This window comes from Monodelphis domestica, chromosome 7 (assembly GCF_027887165.1).
Source record: "Monodelphis domestica isolate mMonDom1 chromosome 7, mMonDom1.pri, whole genome shotgun sequence".
Taxonomy (NCBI): domain Eukaryota; kingdom Metazoa; phylum Chordata; class Mammalia; order Didelphimorphia; family Didelphidae; genus Monodelphis; species Monodelphis domestica.
The window spans coordinates 256058026-256076192 of record NC_077233.1 but is presented as its reverse complement, the minus strand read 5'-3'; the positions used below and the strand labels follow the sequence as shown (position 1 = coordinate 256076192).

At 36.5% G+C, this 18167-nt stretch overlaps 1 protein-coding gene across 1 annotated transcript in view; it reads left to right on the top strand.

Annotated features, from left to right (window-relative positions):
• FOCAD (focadhesin) overlaps positions 1–18167 on the top strand; it is a 384441-nt gene that overhangs the window by 327131 nt on the left and 39143 nt on the right. The window contains 7 exon segments of the mRNA XM_007498068.3: positions 2267–2414; positions 4333–4452; positions 6983–7105; positions 10404–10481; positions 11394–11465; positions 12306–12408; positions 13968–14048. Of these exon segments, the coding sequence (XP_007498130.2) occupies positions 2267–2414; positions 4333–4452; positions 6983–7105; positions 10404–10481; positions 11394–11465; positions 12306–12408; positions 13968–14048 (725 nt within the window).

The following is an 18167-nucleotide window of genomic DNA, read 5'->3' as shown; positions in this document are numbered from 1 at the left end:
TACTGAGGAGATTTGGTCAACACAGCAGCATTTTTTCTGATTCAGACTTACTGAGGAGATTTGGTCAACACAGCAGCATTTTTTCTGATTCAGACTTACTGAGGGGATTTGGTCAACACAGAAGCATTTTTTCTGATTCAGACTTACTGAGGAGATTGGTCGACTTAGCAGGAATTCAGATGGGCAGTCCTTTGGCATAAATGTGTACATTTTCAATAAATGTTCAATCAAAGTTCAGTTCAGTCAATCATATACAAAGTTCATTCTTGATCCTCTTGATGAAGCGCAGGCTTTCAGCACCTCTCTGCAACAGTTCATTCTCTGGATATAAAAGTTTCAAGCTTCTTTATTGAAGATCTTTTCTCGAACAAAATCAAAATCTTGAATTTTTATAAAAGTACAATCTTAAACAAAAAATCAAAATTCTTGGATTTTTATAAAAATACAATCTCAAACAAAAAATTCAAAAATTCTTAGGTTTTAAATTAAAATACAATCCCCCCTGAAGTAAGTATTAAAAAACATCAAGTTTAGCTCAGAATGTAATGTTCAGTTACAGGGGTGTATGAGTCAATTATCAAAAGAAGGGAAAAATAATCAAAAACATAAGGAAAAATTCAAAATAGGCCCTTGTATAGGTCCAATATAAAGTAATTTCTATGCCACAAGTCTGTAGGACAGAATGCAGTAATATGTCATTTAGCCATTTGCAGCCAAGACTACAGGAAGTTGCCATAATATAAGAAGAAAAGAATTAGAATTGTATTTTGATAGGGAAGCATCATTCCCTCGTCTGATTTTTTTTTCATTCTCAGGGATATAGGGAGCCAGCATGATAGTCAAACTTTGTACTTGTATGAGTACTTCGTAAAGAGTTTAGATACAAGGAAGTCCTACGACTTAACATATGTCAAGCGTCGCAACCTCGAGTCTCACATTAGTATTTCATGTGTGCTCATTTTGGCACTATTCAGGTTAAGTCTGTGCTCCTTGTTTTTTATCCCTTTTTCTGAAATCATACATAAACATTAATCACAGTGTAGAACTTAAAAGCACTAAATAAATACTAATTATTATGAGGACAATTCAGGTCTCTAAAGGTGTATCTGTGATTTCAGGAAAATTGTAGTATGAAGTACAAATTACCAGCAGAATTGTCATGTGAACGAACTCGTGGTAAACCGAAGATTTCTCTTCAGTTGCTTTTTGGACCCAGTGATATCAAGAAGGCTTGCTATAAGTGTGTGCAGAGGAATTTATGGCTTCTTCCCTTTACTCCTTAATTTCTAGTTAAATAGAAATTAAAATATGAAACATCTAAGATTCTTCGTGTTTTGTTCCCTCTTTCCTCCATTGCCTCTGAAGTGTCAACCTACTTTTAAAAAAAAACCTATACCTTCTGTTTTAGAACCAATACTGTGTATTGATTCCAAGGCAAAAGAGGAATATGGGCTAATTGGGGTTAAGTGACTTGCCCGGGGTCACCCGACTAGGAGGTGTCTGATGTCAGATTTGAAACCAGGACCTCTCATTTCTGCACAGTTCACTGAGCTACCCAGCAGCTCCCACCAATGCACCTTTAAAATCTAACTCAAATTTGACATTCCTCCAATGAAGGCTTCCTTGAACTCTGTGCCCTTCCTATTTAGACCTTGCAAAAAAAAAAATAATAATAAATAAAAAACCCCAAAAACAAACCAAACCTTTGATTTACAATTCTCTGATATTTCATATCTTACAATTATCTGTGTTTTTGTCTCTTTCCCTGACAAATCTGTAAGCTCTATGCGGGGAGGACACCTGTCTTCTCTAAACTCAGTGTCTCCTTGCAATGCATAGCATGATGTTTTGTGAACAACAGTTCTGTTGTGCCTTTTGGTGAGAGGAGCAGGAGATAATGAACGGAATGGAAAAATATGTATTTATAAATACTTTTCTTGCCTTAAAAGATTTGATCCCTTTGGATTTTCCCTATATTGATGTAGTTGGCAGTTTTTTACCCCAGAGTAAATGGTTTAATGAGTTCCTGTGGCAAAAACATGTTCCTCACTTGGTAGCTCATCCCACTATGCAGAATCTTTTTGAACTTGGGTTATTCTTCAATGGATATTTCTTCAGGTTCGTACTCAGAACCTTTCTAACTTGAGTCCAACCTTCAACTGGGAGTCTAATTGACTTCTCCTGATGTTCCCAGCTTTATCAAGTCCCCTGCTGAGAATCCCTTAAATTTCCTCCATTAGTAGTTTATTTTCTTTTTCTCTCTAAGCACTGGTTGCATCCTCGGAGTAGGACTTGTCCTGTCACTCATGAGCCACAGCAGTCAAACTGAGTCCCGTGTACACATTGCTACATCTCTTCGAAAGCTCTCGACATACCTGGATGAGAGTGGGGACCAAAGCAGAACATTCCAAGAGGTAAGAGACTTAGGCTAATTTTTTATGTTGTCCTTTGGTTCCCCCCCCCCCCCCCCCCCATATTTTGCTTCTCTTATTTAAGTCAAGTTGCTGCTCTCCATGAGTTAAGAGAATATGGCTTAGTCACCAGGTTATGTTTAAGTAATATATTTTTTAAACCATTTGGCATTTAAATATCAACCTACCTACCTTTACATGGGGCAGTCAAAATGAGAGTTCATTAAAAGTAAAAAGCTACATTAGCTTTATCAGGATGCCTTCTCTGAAAAGAGCCATCATTCAGACTGAAGCCGAAGTGGAATTTTTGAGAATTGTGCTAAAGAAAAATATAAAACAGCTCCACTACCCCAGCCCTGAACAAAGAAAGAGAAAAAAATTAAGCCTGTGAATACAGCAGACCAACTAGTCATTAATTTCGTGAAACTAACTAGTGTGAGAAATATCATGGGAATTCCTTTGGCACCCAACACACAATGAATTCTCTATTGCATTGTGAAAACATTGCTGTTGGACTGCCTTGGACATAACTTGGTATAGGGATTGTAGTCCGTGGGGCATACAGCCTGCATATGTTAACCATGTTTAGATGGAAAGCTAATACTGGGATCCCCTAATGCCTGCCTCTGTTATACCCAGGTGGAACTAAAGAGCCTGTGCCATTCTCTTGGAGGAATAGGGGATGACCTCATGACCAGCCAGATTCCCCCCTCATTAAAGCAGGTTCTCTTTTATCCCAGGCTGCCCCATGAGCTATTGATGAGTGCATAATGGCTTCTGTGTTTCCCTGGGTAGCTCCTCCGCTTTCAGCAATGGGGCTCTGTTGAATTGGTGAATTTCTTTGGGATACACAGGGTTGAAGTTTTGTTCTAGGACATGCACTCTATTTCCATTTTTAAAGGAGTGTAGGGGGTGATTTAATAATATTGTTTTTTAAGTGAAAGGAGACATTTTTCAGATAGAGGAGCAATTTAACTAATAAATGAAAACAAGGTTTTCACAATTAAGGCAGCTGCCTTGCTGTTGATTTCTTTGTTTCCTTAGATCATTTCATTTATGAAGCCTCAAGTGAATTGTTAATTTTTTCCCCCTCGAACACTGTCCAGTTTTTAGCTTTAAAAATCAGGGAAGTTTGTGGGACTGGAAAAATTTCAATCTAGAGCAAGTTTTTCATTTTATTTTTAACAGACATAGAATGGGTATAAAAATAGAAACAGAATATTGACTATAGTAATTGTGATCTGTGTGTACCTCCAGCTATAACTTGGTTTATAACAAATTATTGTTCAAAAGAAAAAAATATTTCACTCTTAGTCTTACTTTATAATACCCTGGTGCTCTGTTAGCTTGGGAATTCTTTGCCATGGCCATTGCTCTTTATTTAATTCTACTTTTTAAAAGTTTAATGTCTTAATATTGTTATGTGACTGGTCTTAAGCCTTATGTATGGAGCCATAATGATTAAATGTAGTTACTATACAGTGTGCTTATAATATGGGAGGATTCATGGAACCACTTGAGTAGCAGTGGTATAGCCCGGGCCAGTATGGATAGGTGGTGATCAGTATCATGGAAGAGAATGCCTATATTGATGAGATCAGCTCCACTGAATCATTGAAGCGTGGCATACATATTTATATATTAAACCAACCATGATGAAAGATATTGCATGCCTAGGGCATAAAGGAAATCATACAGCAATCCGAAGAAGAAATTTAATATGCCATGTTCTGTCTTTTATTTTCTCTCCATTACCTTTTTTTTAAAGGTTCATAGAGTTCTCTATTTGTGAGGGAACTCGGTCATGGGTAGATGCTTGTGTTCCCTTAGCCTGTTGAATGATTTGGAAGAATGTTTGTGAGGATTAAGTTATGCCCTTTTTAATGCTTCTCATTTGTCTTCTCCCGTGTGCTTTCTTCAGGTCCTTGCTTACTCTCTCAGTTGTGTATGCACTTCGGCTTTCGGCGCTGGAATTATTGAGGCCATGGAGGCTGAAGATATTATGAATAAACTTCGGACATTAGTTGAAAATAACCAGCAGGTCATTGGATATATCCTAGATTCCTTCAGAATTACTCATCTCTTTGGATATCTGCCTTCACGCATATTTCAAGCTTCCCTTGGTGCTGAAATTATAATGGAGATCTTCCTAAATCCAGAAAATAGCTAAGATAGTTTCATTGCATTATCAGACCCCACTGTTACTGTGTTTTCTTGAGTATCACTCTACAGCAGAGATGCTTAATTTTTTTTGTGTTGTGGACTCTTGGCAATCTGGTAACGCCTACGGATCCTTTCTCACAACATTGTTTTTCAATTCATTAAATAAAGTACATAGGATTATAGAGTAAACCACAAAGAGAAATAGTTAGTAAAATTGAATAAAAAATTTCACAGACTCCTCCCCTCCCCAAACTTAAATTATAGAATCCTGAGTAGTCCGTGAACAAACCCCAGGTTACAAACCCCAGCTAGTCTCTCCAGTTGTTCTCTTCTACCTCTATGTCTAGCACTCAGTCACTGAAGTTTTTCCTTCCCTATTCCTTCCTATTGATGTTTTTCCTAAACTTTCTCTTTGCCTGAGAATCAAAGGCCTTTCACATTCCCAGTCATTGCTGAAAAGAATTAAACCCACACATGCAATACTACAAACACACATATGCACATGCATGCAGATTTTCTTAAATCTTAGATTCTCTGGTTGGAGAATGTCAGAATTCTACGAGAAATGAGAGTAATTATAAAAATATGGACTAGAAGGGAACTGAGTTATCACTGTATCTACAACTTTTCACAGAAGAGGATACAGACCAAGTGGCTAAGTAGTCTTAGATGCCCCACTACTATCGAGGACAGCATTCAGACTCGGGTCTCCCAACCCCTACTTCAGTGCTATTTTTTTATAGTACACTGCAAGATTCTTAAGGCTATCTATTAAAACTGAGAAGATAAGTACTTAAATCATAATTTTAAATGTTAATAGACTCCATAGTCGATCAGGTTGTGTTCAGGTTTTTCAGAAGTAGCTTTTGTCTATAGTTTAAGTCTTTTCTTATTATATAAATCACTGGATTTGGAATTTAAGTGGATCTTAGAAGTTGTATTGTACAATTTCTGCATTTTATAGATGAGAAAACTGAGATCTAGATAGAGTAAGTGACTTACTTTTGGTCCCACATAGACTAATGGACACAGCTGAATTTTGAACCTACAGCCTTATAATCCAAACCCAGAACTCTTTCCAGTCTACCTTTTTGCCTTTCATTATTTAGATGATATTTTTTATTTTTTTGTCCTTAAAGTCAAATTTTGAAAAATTGTATAGAAGTATTTCAGTACAGTACATTGCAATATTAGTCATGAAATAGGTCCTTTCTAGTTCCTTTGTACCTTATTTCAAAGACCTAATTAGGTCCACAGTGGTTATTTAAAGAGTTAATGGTAGTCCCTGTTTTTCCTTTTGTCACTGTTTCTCCTCTTTATATCACTGTAGCCATTTGCCCACATACTCGGATTCTTACTACTGAAATATGCTTTCAGGGTCACCAAGTGATTGCTGTGATCACCTTTCTTAATCTTGTGTAGGAATAAGCCTACTTAGCAGAGCACACCCTAATAGTTCCGTCCTGACCCTTTGAAGGCTTGGAGCTATTTAAACTTGTTTGGTTCAGGTTCCTCTGACAGTGCAGTGTTACTTCCTGAAAACAGAATACTCAGCTGAATTCCTTGTGCTTAAGTTGTGTGGTTTCTGTTATGAACCAAAGTCCACCATCTGTAACATCTGTTAACTGCTATTTTCTCACCACTATTTATTTCAATTTAACAAACATTTCTGAAGAAACTGGGAATGAATAAAGCATTTATTGAGTATTCATTATGTGCAAAAACTGAGGACACAGGGGGCAGCTGGGTGGCCCAGTGGATTGAGAGAAGGGAGGTCCTAGGTTCAAATCTGGCCTCAGACACTTCCCAGCTGTGTGCCCTGGGCAAGTCACTTAACCCCCATTGCCTAGCCCTTACCACTCTTCTGCCTTGGAGCCAATACACAGTATTGATTCCAAGATGGAAGGTAAGCGTTTAAAAAAAAAACTGAGGATACAAATAGAAAAGTAAAATATTCCTTACTTTCAAGGAGCTCATTCTAATGGGGAAAACAATACATATGGAAAGTTTCAACTTTAACTCAGTAGGGTGCAGTAGTAGCAAAACAGTGAAAAGCTAGGTTCTAGATATATGAAAATTAAAATATCACCAAAATTCTGCCTACTGGGAGCTTGCCATTACCAGTCTACTGGAAATAGGGAGATGATACTTATACAGACAAGTCAAATAGAAGGTTTGGGAGCAAAGAAGAAAGCTAAAAAAAAAGTAAGAAAACATGAGGCAAAGAATACTCTTATTTTGAGAGATCAAGAATATCTTCATGAGCTTTAAAAAAACAAAAAATTTCCCTGCACAATGTCTCTAGCTTTGTATGGATGTTTCTAATTTATGCCATTTTCCTTCTTTCTTCTATTCCTCTTCCTCCCCTGCTTTTTAAAAATTAATTAATTAAATTTTTTACCCAACAGAATTCAGGCTTTGCGTTGGCATTAGGGAACATCGTTCATGGTTTGTCAGTCTGTGGACATGGAAAAGCAGAAGACTTGAGCAACAGACTACTTCCAGCGTGGATAAAAATTGTTCTTACAGAGGTAGGAGTCATTTCTTATGCAGTATTTTTAAAAAAATCATTTAGAGCATGAATTATTAAAAATATTTTGAATGAGACGCTGAGTTATATAGTACTATAGTAAAGTGAGTTTCAAACTTTAATAAGAATTAAAAGCACATTTAATCAGCCAACCTACATGTGTCCTGATCTTATTAATGTAGCTACTTCTTTCATCAGTACAGAGTGAAACTTATCCCTATCTCTTCTCCTATGTAATTCTTGTTGGTCTTCCTATAAATCTTCACTAGAGTTTAGCCTCCTAGAAACCCTTTTTGTTTCTTTTGATATTTCATGGATAACAAAGCAGTTACCCCAATTCTGTCTTCCAGGATCTGTGTACCTGCAATGGTGATTCCCTGGTCCAACTATCCAACTTTATGCCATTACTTGAGAAATATGTAGACTTTCTTCCTTTAAGTTTTCCTGGTTTTGGTCACTTGATCCACTTCTTTTTAGTGATTATAAATCACATCATTTAATGATAGACGTTGTAGAGTTAAAAGAGATCTGAAAAGGAAGAGATTTCACATTATGCTTCTATTTCAGAAAACTATTCTTATAACATCCTTACAAGTGATTATCCACTTTTGCTTGAAGACCTCAGTAATGGGGAACTAACTACCTACTAAGCTAACTCATCACATTCTTGAATAGTGTTTATTTTTATAGCATTAAAAAAAAACTGCTTCTCTAAAAGTTATTCTTCTTTGTAGTCTCTAGGGTCCAGCAGAGCAAATCTAATACTTTCTCCATGTAATAGTCATTTCAATACTTGAAAACAGCAATTATGATCCATAGACGAGGCCCTGTAGTATGCTAGGGCTTAATTCCATTTAGTAGAGTTTTATCTATCCAGAAGAAAATTTATAGGTAATCTAATCTCCTGTGACCTTATCATTAATATCCTTGGTGAGAGGGTCTCTCTCTCTCTCTCTCTCTCTCTCTCTCTCTCTCTCTCTCTCTCTCTCTCTCTCTCTCTCTCTCTCTCTCTCTCTCTCTCTCTCTCTCTCTCTCTCTTATGCCTTACCTGAATTTGATGAAATGAGGATCTTTTAATAAATATCTCTGTGATTACATCTATTATGTAATTTTATATGATCTTACCATATGTATAACAAACCCAGAGGTGATTGGTTATTCCACTAAATCAAATTCATTTTTTATAATTAAAAAACAAACCCAGTGAGTTCTTTATTTCTCATCCTTTAGCAAGCTATGCAGTTGTGATAATGTGGCCTGTTAGTGGAAAATCATATACAAAAATGTTCCTATTTCTTTCTTGTACTTTTATTATGGATACTGTAAAAATAGACTGGAATCCAGGACTTCAATCCCCAGAAATCCTTGCTCCACTTCCCCAGAATGCCCTCTAATCTCACTGAATTCTCACCTGGGCCGAGAGCAAGATGGGGTATTTAAACCTGGTTGTGAATAGGCTCCGGCTCTTTTCAACTTCTGTTTTGGAGCAGACGCATCTCTTTCATGATGTGAGGTTATCTTGTCTAGGCCTTTGTGGCCTAGACATGTGCTTTCTTATTCTGTATTTTCTTTAATCCTTAACCTTTAATAAACCTCATAAAAATATAATACTCCTTGCAGAGAGAAACTAATTTCTACCTGCCTCAGTTTCCTAAATTTTAATCTTTACAATACCTTTGTGATATACATAGATAATTTCATCAGGGTTTTAGAGAGATGAAGAAGTGGCCACATAGGTAAATAATTGATAGTGTTTTTTTCTTCCTTGCCTTTTTAAAAAAGATATTTATGTTCTTTAGTATTATTTACATTTGTGTAGACTCTTCCCCTTTTTGAAATATTTTGAAAAATTTCTTCCTGAGAACTACTAAAATTATGTTAGTTCAGCATGGACATATTCCTGTATGCACATTTGGTAGGATCGTCTATTTTCCTGAACTCTTTTTCTTAAATGGCATTGCCCTTTCCTCATAGTAAATCATGTTGGCAAAATGCATATATGACAGTTCTTTGACTGTCTAATTGACCATGAGTATAGCTCATTGTAGAAATACTAGGTTTTTGTCAGTCCACGTCTGTTTATTGTCCCCCATCTTGCTTTATCTATAAATTTCTTATAATGAATTGGCTTAACTGGAATCACATCAAAGTTTCTTATCTACTTGTTTGTTATCTACTTGCCATCTATCCTACATGCACGCTATTAACACATATTTCCTTCCCTCACCTCCCTATCTCACTTTTAAGCACTAGGATAGTAATCAAAACAGTTTTGCCATTGTTGCTGGAAAGTGTGTATTAATCAATTCCCCTGTGGCTTCACTCACCAGTTTGGTGTCTTGCTAAACAAAACATTGCTCCACTATATGTGTTGTCTTCTACTAAAAGAGAGGTCCCCTCAGCACAGGGATTGTATTACCAGTGCTGGAAATAATACTGAAATACTTTTCCATTGATTGATTCATTATTGATTAAACTTCTAAGAAGTGATGATAATCTTAGCGTCTTTGCTTTTATCTATTTTCTGTTTTTAGAGGCAATATTTACTGGAGATCTTGCATTTACATGCTGTTTCTTTCATCTTCTAAATAGCTATTTAATTTGACCCTTCCTCTCATTAGTCAATGATATGACTATCTAAGCAGGTGATTCTGAAATAAATTTGAGTTTAATTTTTTTCTATCACAGTTCACGTTCACATTTTGTGATGCTGAGTGTTCACCATGTCCAGAAACTTTTAGATATCTTCTTGAAGCAACTCTTTACAGTATAAATTTGTGAGATTTCTTAGTAGTTTAAAATATTCAGCTCCTTTTATTTCTTAATCTAACCATATTTTCTTTATATGTACACACACACACATTCTTCTTTGTGCTTAATTTTGTTTATCACAAAATAAGGTATTTTTTGAAAAGCCTGTCATTTTCAGATTTTTTTCAGTTATCCATAAGATTTTTCTACTTCATCAACTGATCCTGGTCCATTAATTGAAATTATTGTTCAAGGTGTTTTGCTTTCTTATACTTATCACGACATTGAATATATTTGTTTTATTTTAGTAAGATTCCTCCATGATGTATAGTAACATCTTTTAGTTCATGACTTTTCTTATTTAAATCTGATGCTTTTTTCATTGGCTGCTTATTGGTATTGTCAGGTAAGATGCTCATTATTATGTCTGCTCTGACCTTATGGATAGGAGATGAGACTTTTAAAAAAGATGAGTAGGTTAAGTTTTAGCAAATCTCATCAGTTGAACTATTTTCATTCTTTGACATTTTTTATCATTTTATTTTCAGGGCTCTCCCACAATGCAATGCCTAGCAGCTGTTAATGGTCTGGTTGCCTTGGTTGGTTCTGAAGGTGCAATCATGCAGGTAATATAAAAAAAGGGACACACACAGAGACACACACACACCAACCATATGTTCCTCTGTCAAGAAGATAATAAATGTCATCGTTTTTGAGATGAAAGATTAGGATTTCTTTTTTGAATTTCCAGTTTTTATGGAAGTCCTATAGATTATTTTTTAAGACTGTAATGACAGGCAGAATGTCATTGTAAACAGATAACCTCTTAGGCTGGAAGGCCTGGTTCAGGGCTCGCCTCTGACACATACCTAACTCTGATATTTTCTCTGGGTAGGTTCTCAGTCTCTGAGGGCCATCACTAACTCCAGGACTATGTGTCATATAACAGTTACTCATCTCTTTTGGTATAAGAAATTTCCTCACTAGAAGTACTCTACACTGATAAATTCACACACCCCACAAATAAATAAATAAAAAACAAACAAACAAATGAATGAATGAATGAATGAATAAATAAATAAACAAATAAATACAAACCAATGATAACATTTGAAGATGCCTCCTTTTAGTTTGGTTTACAGATCCAATGGCCCTAGTATTTGAGTGTGCTGCTGTGTGAAAAGTTGTTTTGGATGCCAAACTCTTATTATTAGAACTGATGGATTCACTATTTTGGTTTATAAAACTGAAATATGGTAAACTTTGGGCTGGCCCATTGACCTAGCAAAAGGTCATTAAATGCGGACAAGAGATTCATGGGTTGGAAATTCCGTTTCATGCTAATATCTTTATTTTGTTATTGTCCTCTGGTCTTTTTACTTGATGTTTCCCACTGGCAACCTTTCTGAGTTGTTATGCTGTGTTTTGAAGCAAGAACATAAGCAAAAAGCATCTTCTAGCCTGTCAGATGATAGTAAATGTACTGGGAATGCCACTGTTTACTCTAACCTTGCTTTTAATTTTTTTTTAATTTGCAGCTGAAATCAGAAACAATTCAAGCTTCTCACTTTCAAAGTCAACTTAATGAAGTAATCAGAACCATAACTCAGGTGAGAATGGGAGCTTCCTCCTTGGACTGGAGAGTCCTCTGGGCAAGGAAAGTTTTCTTCTCAGGCTACATCATATTACCTGCAATTTGATTTTTATTTTTCCTGGAAATTTGAACCTCTTGATGAGATTGTTGCAAATTATGGAGGATGTTTCAATATAGATCTTTGCATTTTCATTTACATATTACTAGACAATCCTTTGTGATGTGTGCCAGCCAGGTTTCAAACTAAATGGGTTTTCACTTTTAGATATGCTACTTTTTTGAGAGAGTGTTCAAAGAAGGAACTAGAGTTTAGGAGGAAAACAAAACAAAACGAAGAGCCTTCAATGAGCATGGCATGATAGATTAGTTTGTCTAATGCTATCTCTACATACATACTTTTCTTATAGACCTAACTCTGGAAACAATTCTAGGACCTCAGGGAGAATATAGCTGGATAATCAAACAATTAAAATCTAATTAAGATCAAGAGAGACTAGTAGTTGGCAAGAAGACAGGCAAATCAGTTTTGATATTTTCTTAAAACAAATTAACAATGTGATAATCCCTCATTAGTGTTTGGAGGATTTTTCTAATCACGGGGATTAAAAGTCTACTGTGTGGATTTCTGTTTATTTTATTATTAGTATAGTTGGGGGTGGGGTGGGAAATCCTTTAGGGATGGCTGGTTCATTGGCACATAGTTTCTTCCTTGGTGTTGCAGTTTGTTGTTTTTATATTCTCCATCATAGTCAAGCTAGGGTCATAATTATCAGGAGTGGCATTTTGTGAGTGGCCTTTTCTCAGGCATGCATTTGTAATTAGTCCTGTTAGCTAACTGCTCCATTTTTCTCTACAGGTCATCAGTTTCTCTGGAGTGATTGGACTGCAGACAAATGCAGCTTGGCTTCTTGGACATCTTCATCTATCCAGCTTGTCTTCGAGTCAGAGCAGAACATCTGGTAAGATTACTTTAGTTGTAGTTCAGATTTCATAGTGTCCCCAGCTTTATAAACTATCTACATATGGTCTGTTTTGTTTGGGATTTTTTTGTTCCACTAAGAAAAATAATGAGATGAATTTAAAGAGTTGAAGTCTCAGCTGCCTTTGAGGGAAAATTATAGACCTTAATTTGACAAATCTTTTCTATTTCTAGCTTTTTTGACTGAAGCAACCAAAATTGGCTTACACTTTTCATGCATTTAATTAGGCTTTTGGTAGATTATTTTAGGTGAAGGACTTCACCATTAATACATTAGGAAATTGTAACCTAACATCTTATTATTGGATCTGGTTTTGACACATTGTCAAACTCAACCGTAAATGAACATTGTTACTAAAGGTTATTCTTTTAATCTAGTTTTACTTCTAACATAGTAATACATATATCCTAATGAATTAATCAGCAAATATATATTAAGCTAGACAGCATGTTTATGCCATGGGTCCAAGAAAAAAGAAGAAACAGAACCATTGAAGATAACTGAGGGATGTCTTTAAAATGAGGGTCTGCTATGAGAATTTTATGCATCTTGCTTTGCACTAAGGTTCATTCCTTATTTACAGAGATAATGTACCTTGCAAAGAATATTTAGCTGTAGTTACTTATAAAAATATCAGAAAATTTTATAACATTAATGATAAAAAAATTGGTCTTAACACCAACTGCATACAACATGCGGCCTATATTAGACTTACTTTTTAATGAGATTTCTTTTTGTTGTATTCTAGAGAACATGTTTGACCTATAGCAAATTCAAATCTCTACAGTGATGAATTATAATTGGATTTACTTTTATACCCAAGGAGGTTAGGATAGATGATTTCTAAGTTCCCTTCCAGCTCTTAAATACTGTAATCCATCTACAAAATAAAGCCTTTTTTATAATGGAACTTTCCAAATGAGTCATTCATGGCAAGGAGAGAACCATTGGATAAAACAGTTATGAAGGCCTGAGAAAAAAGAGGTAAGGAAACTCGTAGGACTTCAGCAGCGTAGCGGTCACTGGCTTCCTGTCAGGTCAGGAGCCAGGATTGGTCACTTAACTTTCTACACCTCATGACATGAGTCGTACAAGTTTTGAATTTCCATTTATCATATGCACAAGTCAGCATGGCCTGGAGGGGCCCCCTTGACAGCACTTTGAACAATGCAGCTTAGCAATTTCCTTCCATCCCCCAAGAGGTCACCCTGATTGATCTCATTGGTGTAGCATTAAGGAGGTGTTTGCTGCAGTACACACCCTCCTCAGTGGGTTACCGAAACGATCCGATCTCTGTGATTGGCAGCCCCACTACTCCTGCCATTGTTTTAATTTGCTAGCAAAGCCTAAATGATTACTTGGACATCAGTCACTTAACGTAATAGAATTAGTTGCAGCCACGGAGTATTGTGCAGAGATTAATGGCATAAACATCTCAGCTTTGTCTCTAGGTTGAAATGGCAGCAGGAGATCATTATCTTTCCTTCATTAGTCCCGCCAAGTTCACTGGCTAATTTGATGGTTTTCTGTCTCTGCAGTTCCTGCTGACTTTAGCTATTTGCCTGAGAACAGCTTTATTAGGGCAGCTGTTGACTTTATCATTGAAGGAGGGAAGAAAGGTAAGAGAGCAAATTCCTTGGTTTTTCATCTTTCTTTTTTGCTTATGTACCATAGTAAGTAATTGTGTTCAAAAGTGTGCCATTCCAGAGCTAAACAGCATAGAGTTTCTGGGGGGTATGATGAGAGGGGGATGGGAGGGAGGGAGAGAATTGTCTTCCCTTGCCTTAAGTCCTAGACATTGCTGAACAAAGCCTATCGGGAATCTTTCTAAATAAAAGCTTATACACACACAAATAGGTTTTGTGTTTCCTCTGGAGCAAAACAGTGTCCAGGGCTTGGACCTAGTGTAGACATTAATCTTTCGCTGAAAAGTCTCCACAGAGACTTCTTTTTCTTGCCGGCTTAATCTTGGGTGCCATTTAATTAGAGATTATATGTCAGGTACATTTTGTTTTGCTGGGCCTTGATAGAAAATTCTCTATTGCATCCTCTACACGCAATCTGTCAGTTAACAAGTATTTAATGTCAGTTTGTCAATTTTTATTACACTGAAACCATGTGTTCTAATGCTTATGCATATGTAAATAGTTTATTAAATTCACATTTCTGTTCACCTTTTCTGTGTCTGTTCTTCTCTTTTTGATCATAAGCTGCTTGATTTCAGAATTTGGTTCTGTTACTTTATACAGCAGCTGGAATAATGCCAGGGTCACTTAATATAATAAGTGTATTTTTAATATAATAATGTTCCGTTAAAGGATTTTGGTATAAATCTTGACTTCTAACCTGGCTGAAGGATGAGTTTCCCTGGTTAAGATTGTTAGCTGCCTTCTTAACTAGACTGCTCTAGGTAAAAACAACTCTCTCTTTTTTAAGGGAGTTGAAACGGTCTCAGACTTTAGAGGAAAATAATGTGATTTTTGTTTAGTTTGGAGAAAGCTCTCCAGCTAAGGACGTGGTTTTCAGTGGTCCCAAGATCTTAGAGTTGGGGAGGGACTTTAGAGGCCAACCAACCCACAGACTCACAGTCAGCATAGGAATCCCTGAAAGCACAAATGTCCAATGAGACAACAAGCGAGTTCCCAAATTGTGAACTACTTTGACGTGCTTTTTAAAAAAACCACTTCAAATATCTGGAGCTTTAGAAAACCTGCTATTGTCCTTTCACCATGATCTGTTGCTGTTTACTTTAATGTTTCCTAGATAGTAAAAAAAAAGTTTTCAATATTAATGACAACAATACTTAGTGCCCCACACAAACATTATAAAAGAACTTGTTTCGTTATTAAGAGTCTGAAACCTATTCCAAGGTGGCTTATGGATTTGGTGACAAAAACAAAACTAGGAACATGAGATGTTTTCACATGATATCTTTTTAAATAAAGTAAAAGTGTGTTTGTTCCTGATTTAAGTATCATGATGATGAAGTGGAGAATTCCTTTGCAGAATGGGGCAAAAAATGTGTAAGGGCTAAAGAAAGATAAACTGTTATCCTGAACAAATGGAATTTGCTCGTTTGGGCTGCCCAAATTTCTATTTGCTTTGTTGGAGAGGCTTTTCTTTCTGGGTCCATTTACAAATTTTTAGGAAATCCATATGCCTTTGTTAGCCTCCAAATTGCAAACCTGAAACTTTGCTGTACTTTAGTCCTAATAACTCAGGTAGAGCTGAAACAGTGGCTGTCTTATACCGTTGGCTTGCAACCCATTTGAAAGCAGGTACAATAAATGCTCTAAAAAAAAAACCGAGACATTTCACACTTCTGGGTTGTGGGAGAGAGCTGCCTCCTTGTTGAGGTTGCTGACTAGATTCAGTAGAAAATCCATTCAGCCTTCCAAATTACTGATGATGACCCTAGAGGCGTGGGGGCCGTGGGAGGCTGACCTCAGCCTCAGAAGCCCATTTAAAACAAACAAAACAAAACCCTGTTCTGTGGGACTAAATGGGATGGCCAAATACAGAGGTGTGCATGCAAACCAGTGTTTTCTTCTTCAATATGCTCAGCTCATTTGAATTTTAATAACTCCCTTCTGTAGCAGCCTTTGAATTAAAATGTCTGGATGTCACTCACTACAGCCTTGCTGGGCTATAGTAGGGAGGATGACAACTTTGGTGAGCTGTCTTGAAGAAGAAACTGTTTTAGAGGATGAAAAAAAAAATCAGTCTTAGCATGAATGGAACAGAGGGAACTATTGGATGTCTTCCTACGCTTTTCTATTGGATGGCTCTCAATTTTAATGTTAGCCATTTAAAGAATGAAAAGTATATGGTGAATTATTACTCTATGTCAGCAGCGGATGGGTTAACAAACATTTAGTTCTTTGGGCAGCCAAGTTTGGTCATTTAGTCTTTATTTCTGAAGAGGGGGAACCTCTTGTGAAAGACTCTGGTTTTTAAATAAATGACCCCTTATAGTACCTGAGGTGGTCAGGAGGCCTTTTGCTTTTAGATAGAACCACATTGAAACAACCCTAGGCTCAACAAAACTTCTGTTTCTTAGGACCTCCATTCATCATTCTGGATGTTTGTTTTCTCGTATCCAATGTGACTTTTTCTTTCTCTGTCTCAAGATGTAAAAATTCCTCCTTATATCAGGTGACGCTCTTCTGCCTGCTTCCACCCCCTACTCCCTGCCATTCCCTTAGATGAGAGAACCTATTGTCTCAAGGATATCACTTGGACAAACCGTACCAGTCTTGACAGTTTTATTGGAGGCCACCTTAGAATTCCCAGATCATCCTATGTCTGTCGGGATAATCATACTTCTTACGTGATTCGCCCATCTCTTTTGAAAGGCTTAAAAAGCAAAGACATTTTAAAGCACTTCCTGGGTAAAAACACAGAACCAAATGCTCCTGGTAATATCATTTCCCTTTATCTTCGTAGTTACTTCTTTAAAAGTGTTCAGTATCTGATTGGGTATTTGAATAAAGTAGAGTTACCATTATCAAAATATTCCTCTACTGGATAAGGCAGTGCCACAGAGGTGATAGAGCAAATATAATATCGTGGAAAGAGTTCTGGACTTGGGAGAATTCTGTTTTAATCCTGGGGGAGTAGGGGAGAATGTATAAGGCAACAAGCATTTATCAGACACCTGCTCTGTACCAGGAACTATGCTAAGTAACAACCCTGGGAGATAGTTGCTATTTTTATGTCCATTTTATATGTGAGGAAACTGAGGCAGGCAGAAGTTATTTCCCTTACTCAGGGTCACACAGCTAAAGAGTGTCAGAAGTCAGATTTGTAGTCTTGACTCTAGGCCTAGTACTCAGCTGTCTGCCATTAACTCAGTATGTCTGTAGGTAAGTAATTTCATCACCCTTGGCCCAATTTTCTTCATTTGGGAAATGACAGGCCTATACTAGATCATGTTTTAAGATGTTTTCTTACTCTTTTATTATTTTATTCAAACTCAGATATTTTAACCAGTGTTCAATAGTGTTCTGTCTCCTGCTAGTATTTCTCTCTTCCCTCTTCTTACTTGCCCTATTTTTTTACCTCCTCTCCTCCAGATTCACATCAGTACAGCTGTTTCTTTATTTCCCTACCTCTGAATTTTGTTTTAAACTAAAGCTATAACATCTCAGTCAGGATTTGAGGACTTTCAACTTAATAATCCAACATTACATATTCCAATACTGTTTCCAAAAGATTATTTATTGTGTGATGCAAAATATTATTGCGTGATGTTATAATCAATGGCTAGTTGTGTGAATTCAATATTTTTGGTCAAAATGCCTTCTTCCAGTAATAATGATTAGCTCCATGATAACATTTCTGAAATCTCCCGAGTTCTCACTTAAATTGGAGGAATAATAAATTTCATTTATTTCACCTTCCTGTTTTGATTGGCAAGTGTGCTTTGCCTTGAAATTTTATGGGCAAAAATAACTTTTTCACCCAGGCCTTTTCTTTATGGGAGCAAATTTAGATATATGTTGGTGAGTGTAAGATTAAAATGAATATCCAATAACTCCAAGTGTTATATTTTATAATATTTATTAATAATCACTTGAAGTAGAGGAAATAAAAAGTCAAAAGTAAAAGCGTGAGTAAAGAGAAATTTTCTCAGTCATGTCCCTGGAAAAAAGAGAGAGGGGCGGGGTCACACAGAATCTTTATCTCCAAAACAAGGATGTCATGTGATAACAAAAGTGGGATGCTGGGACAGAGAG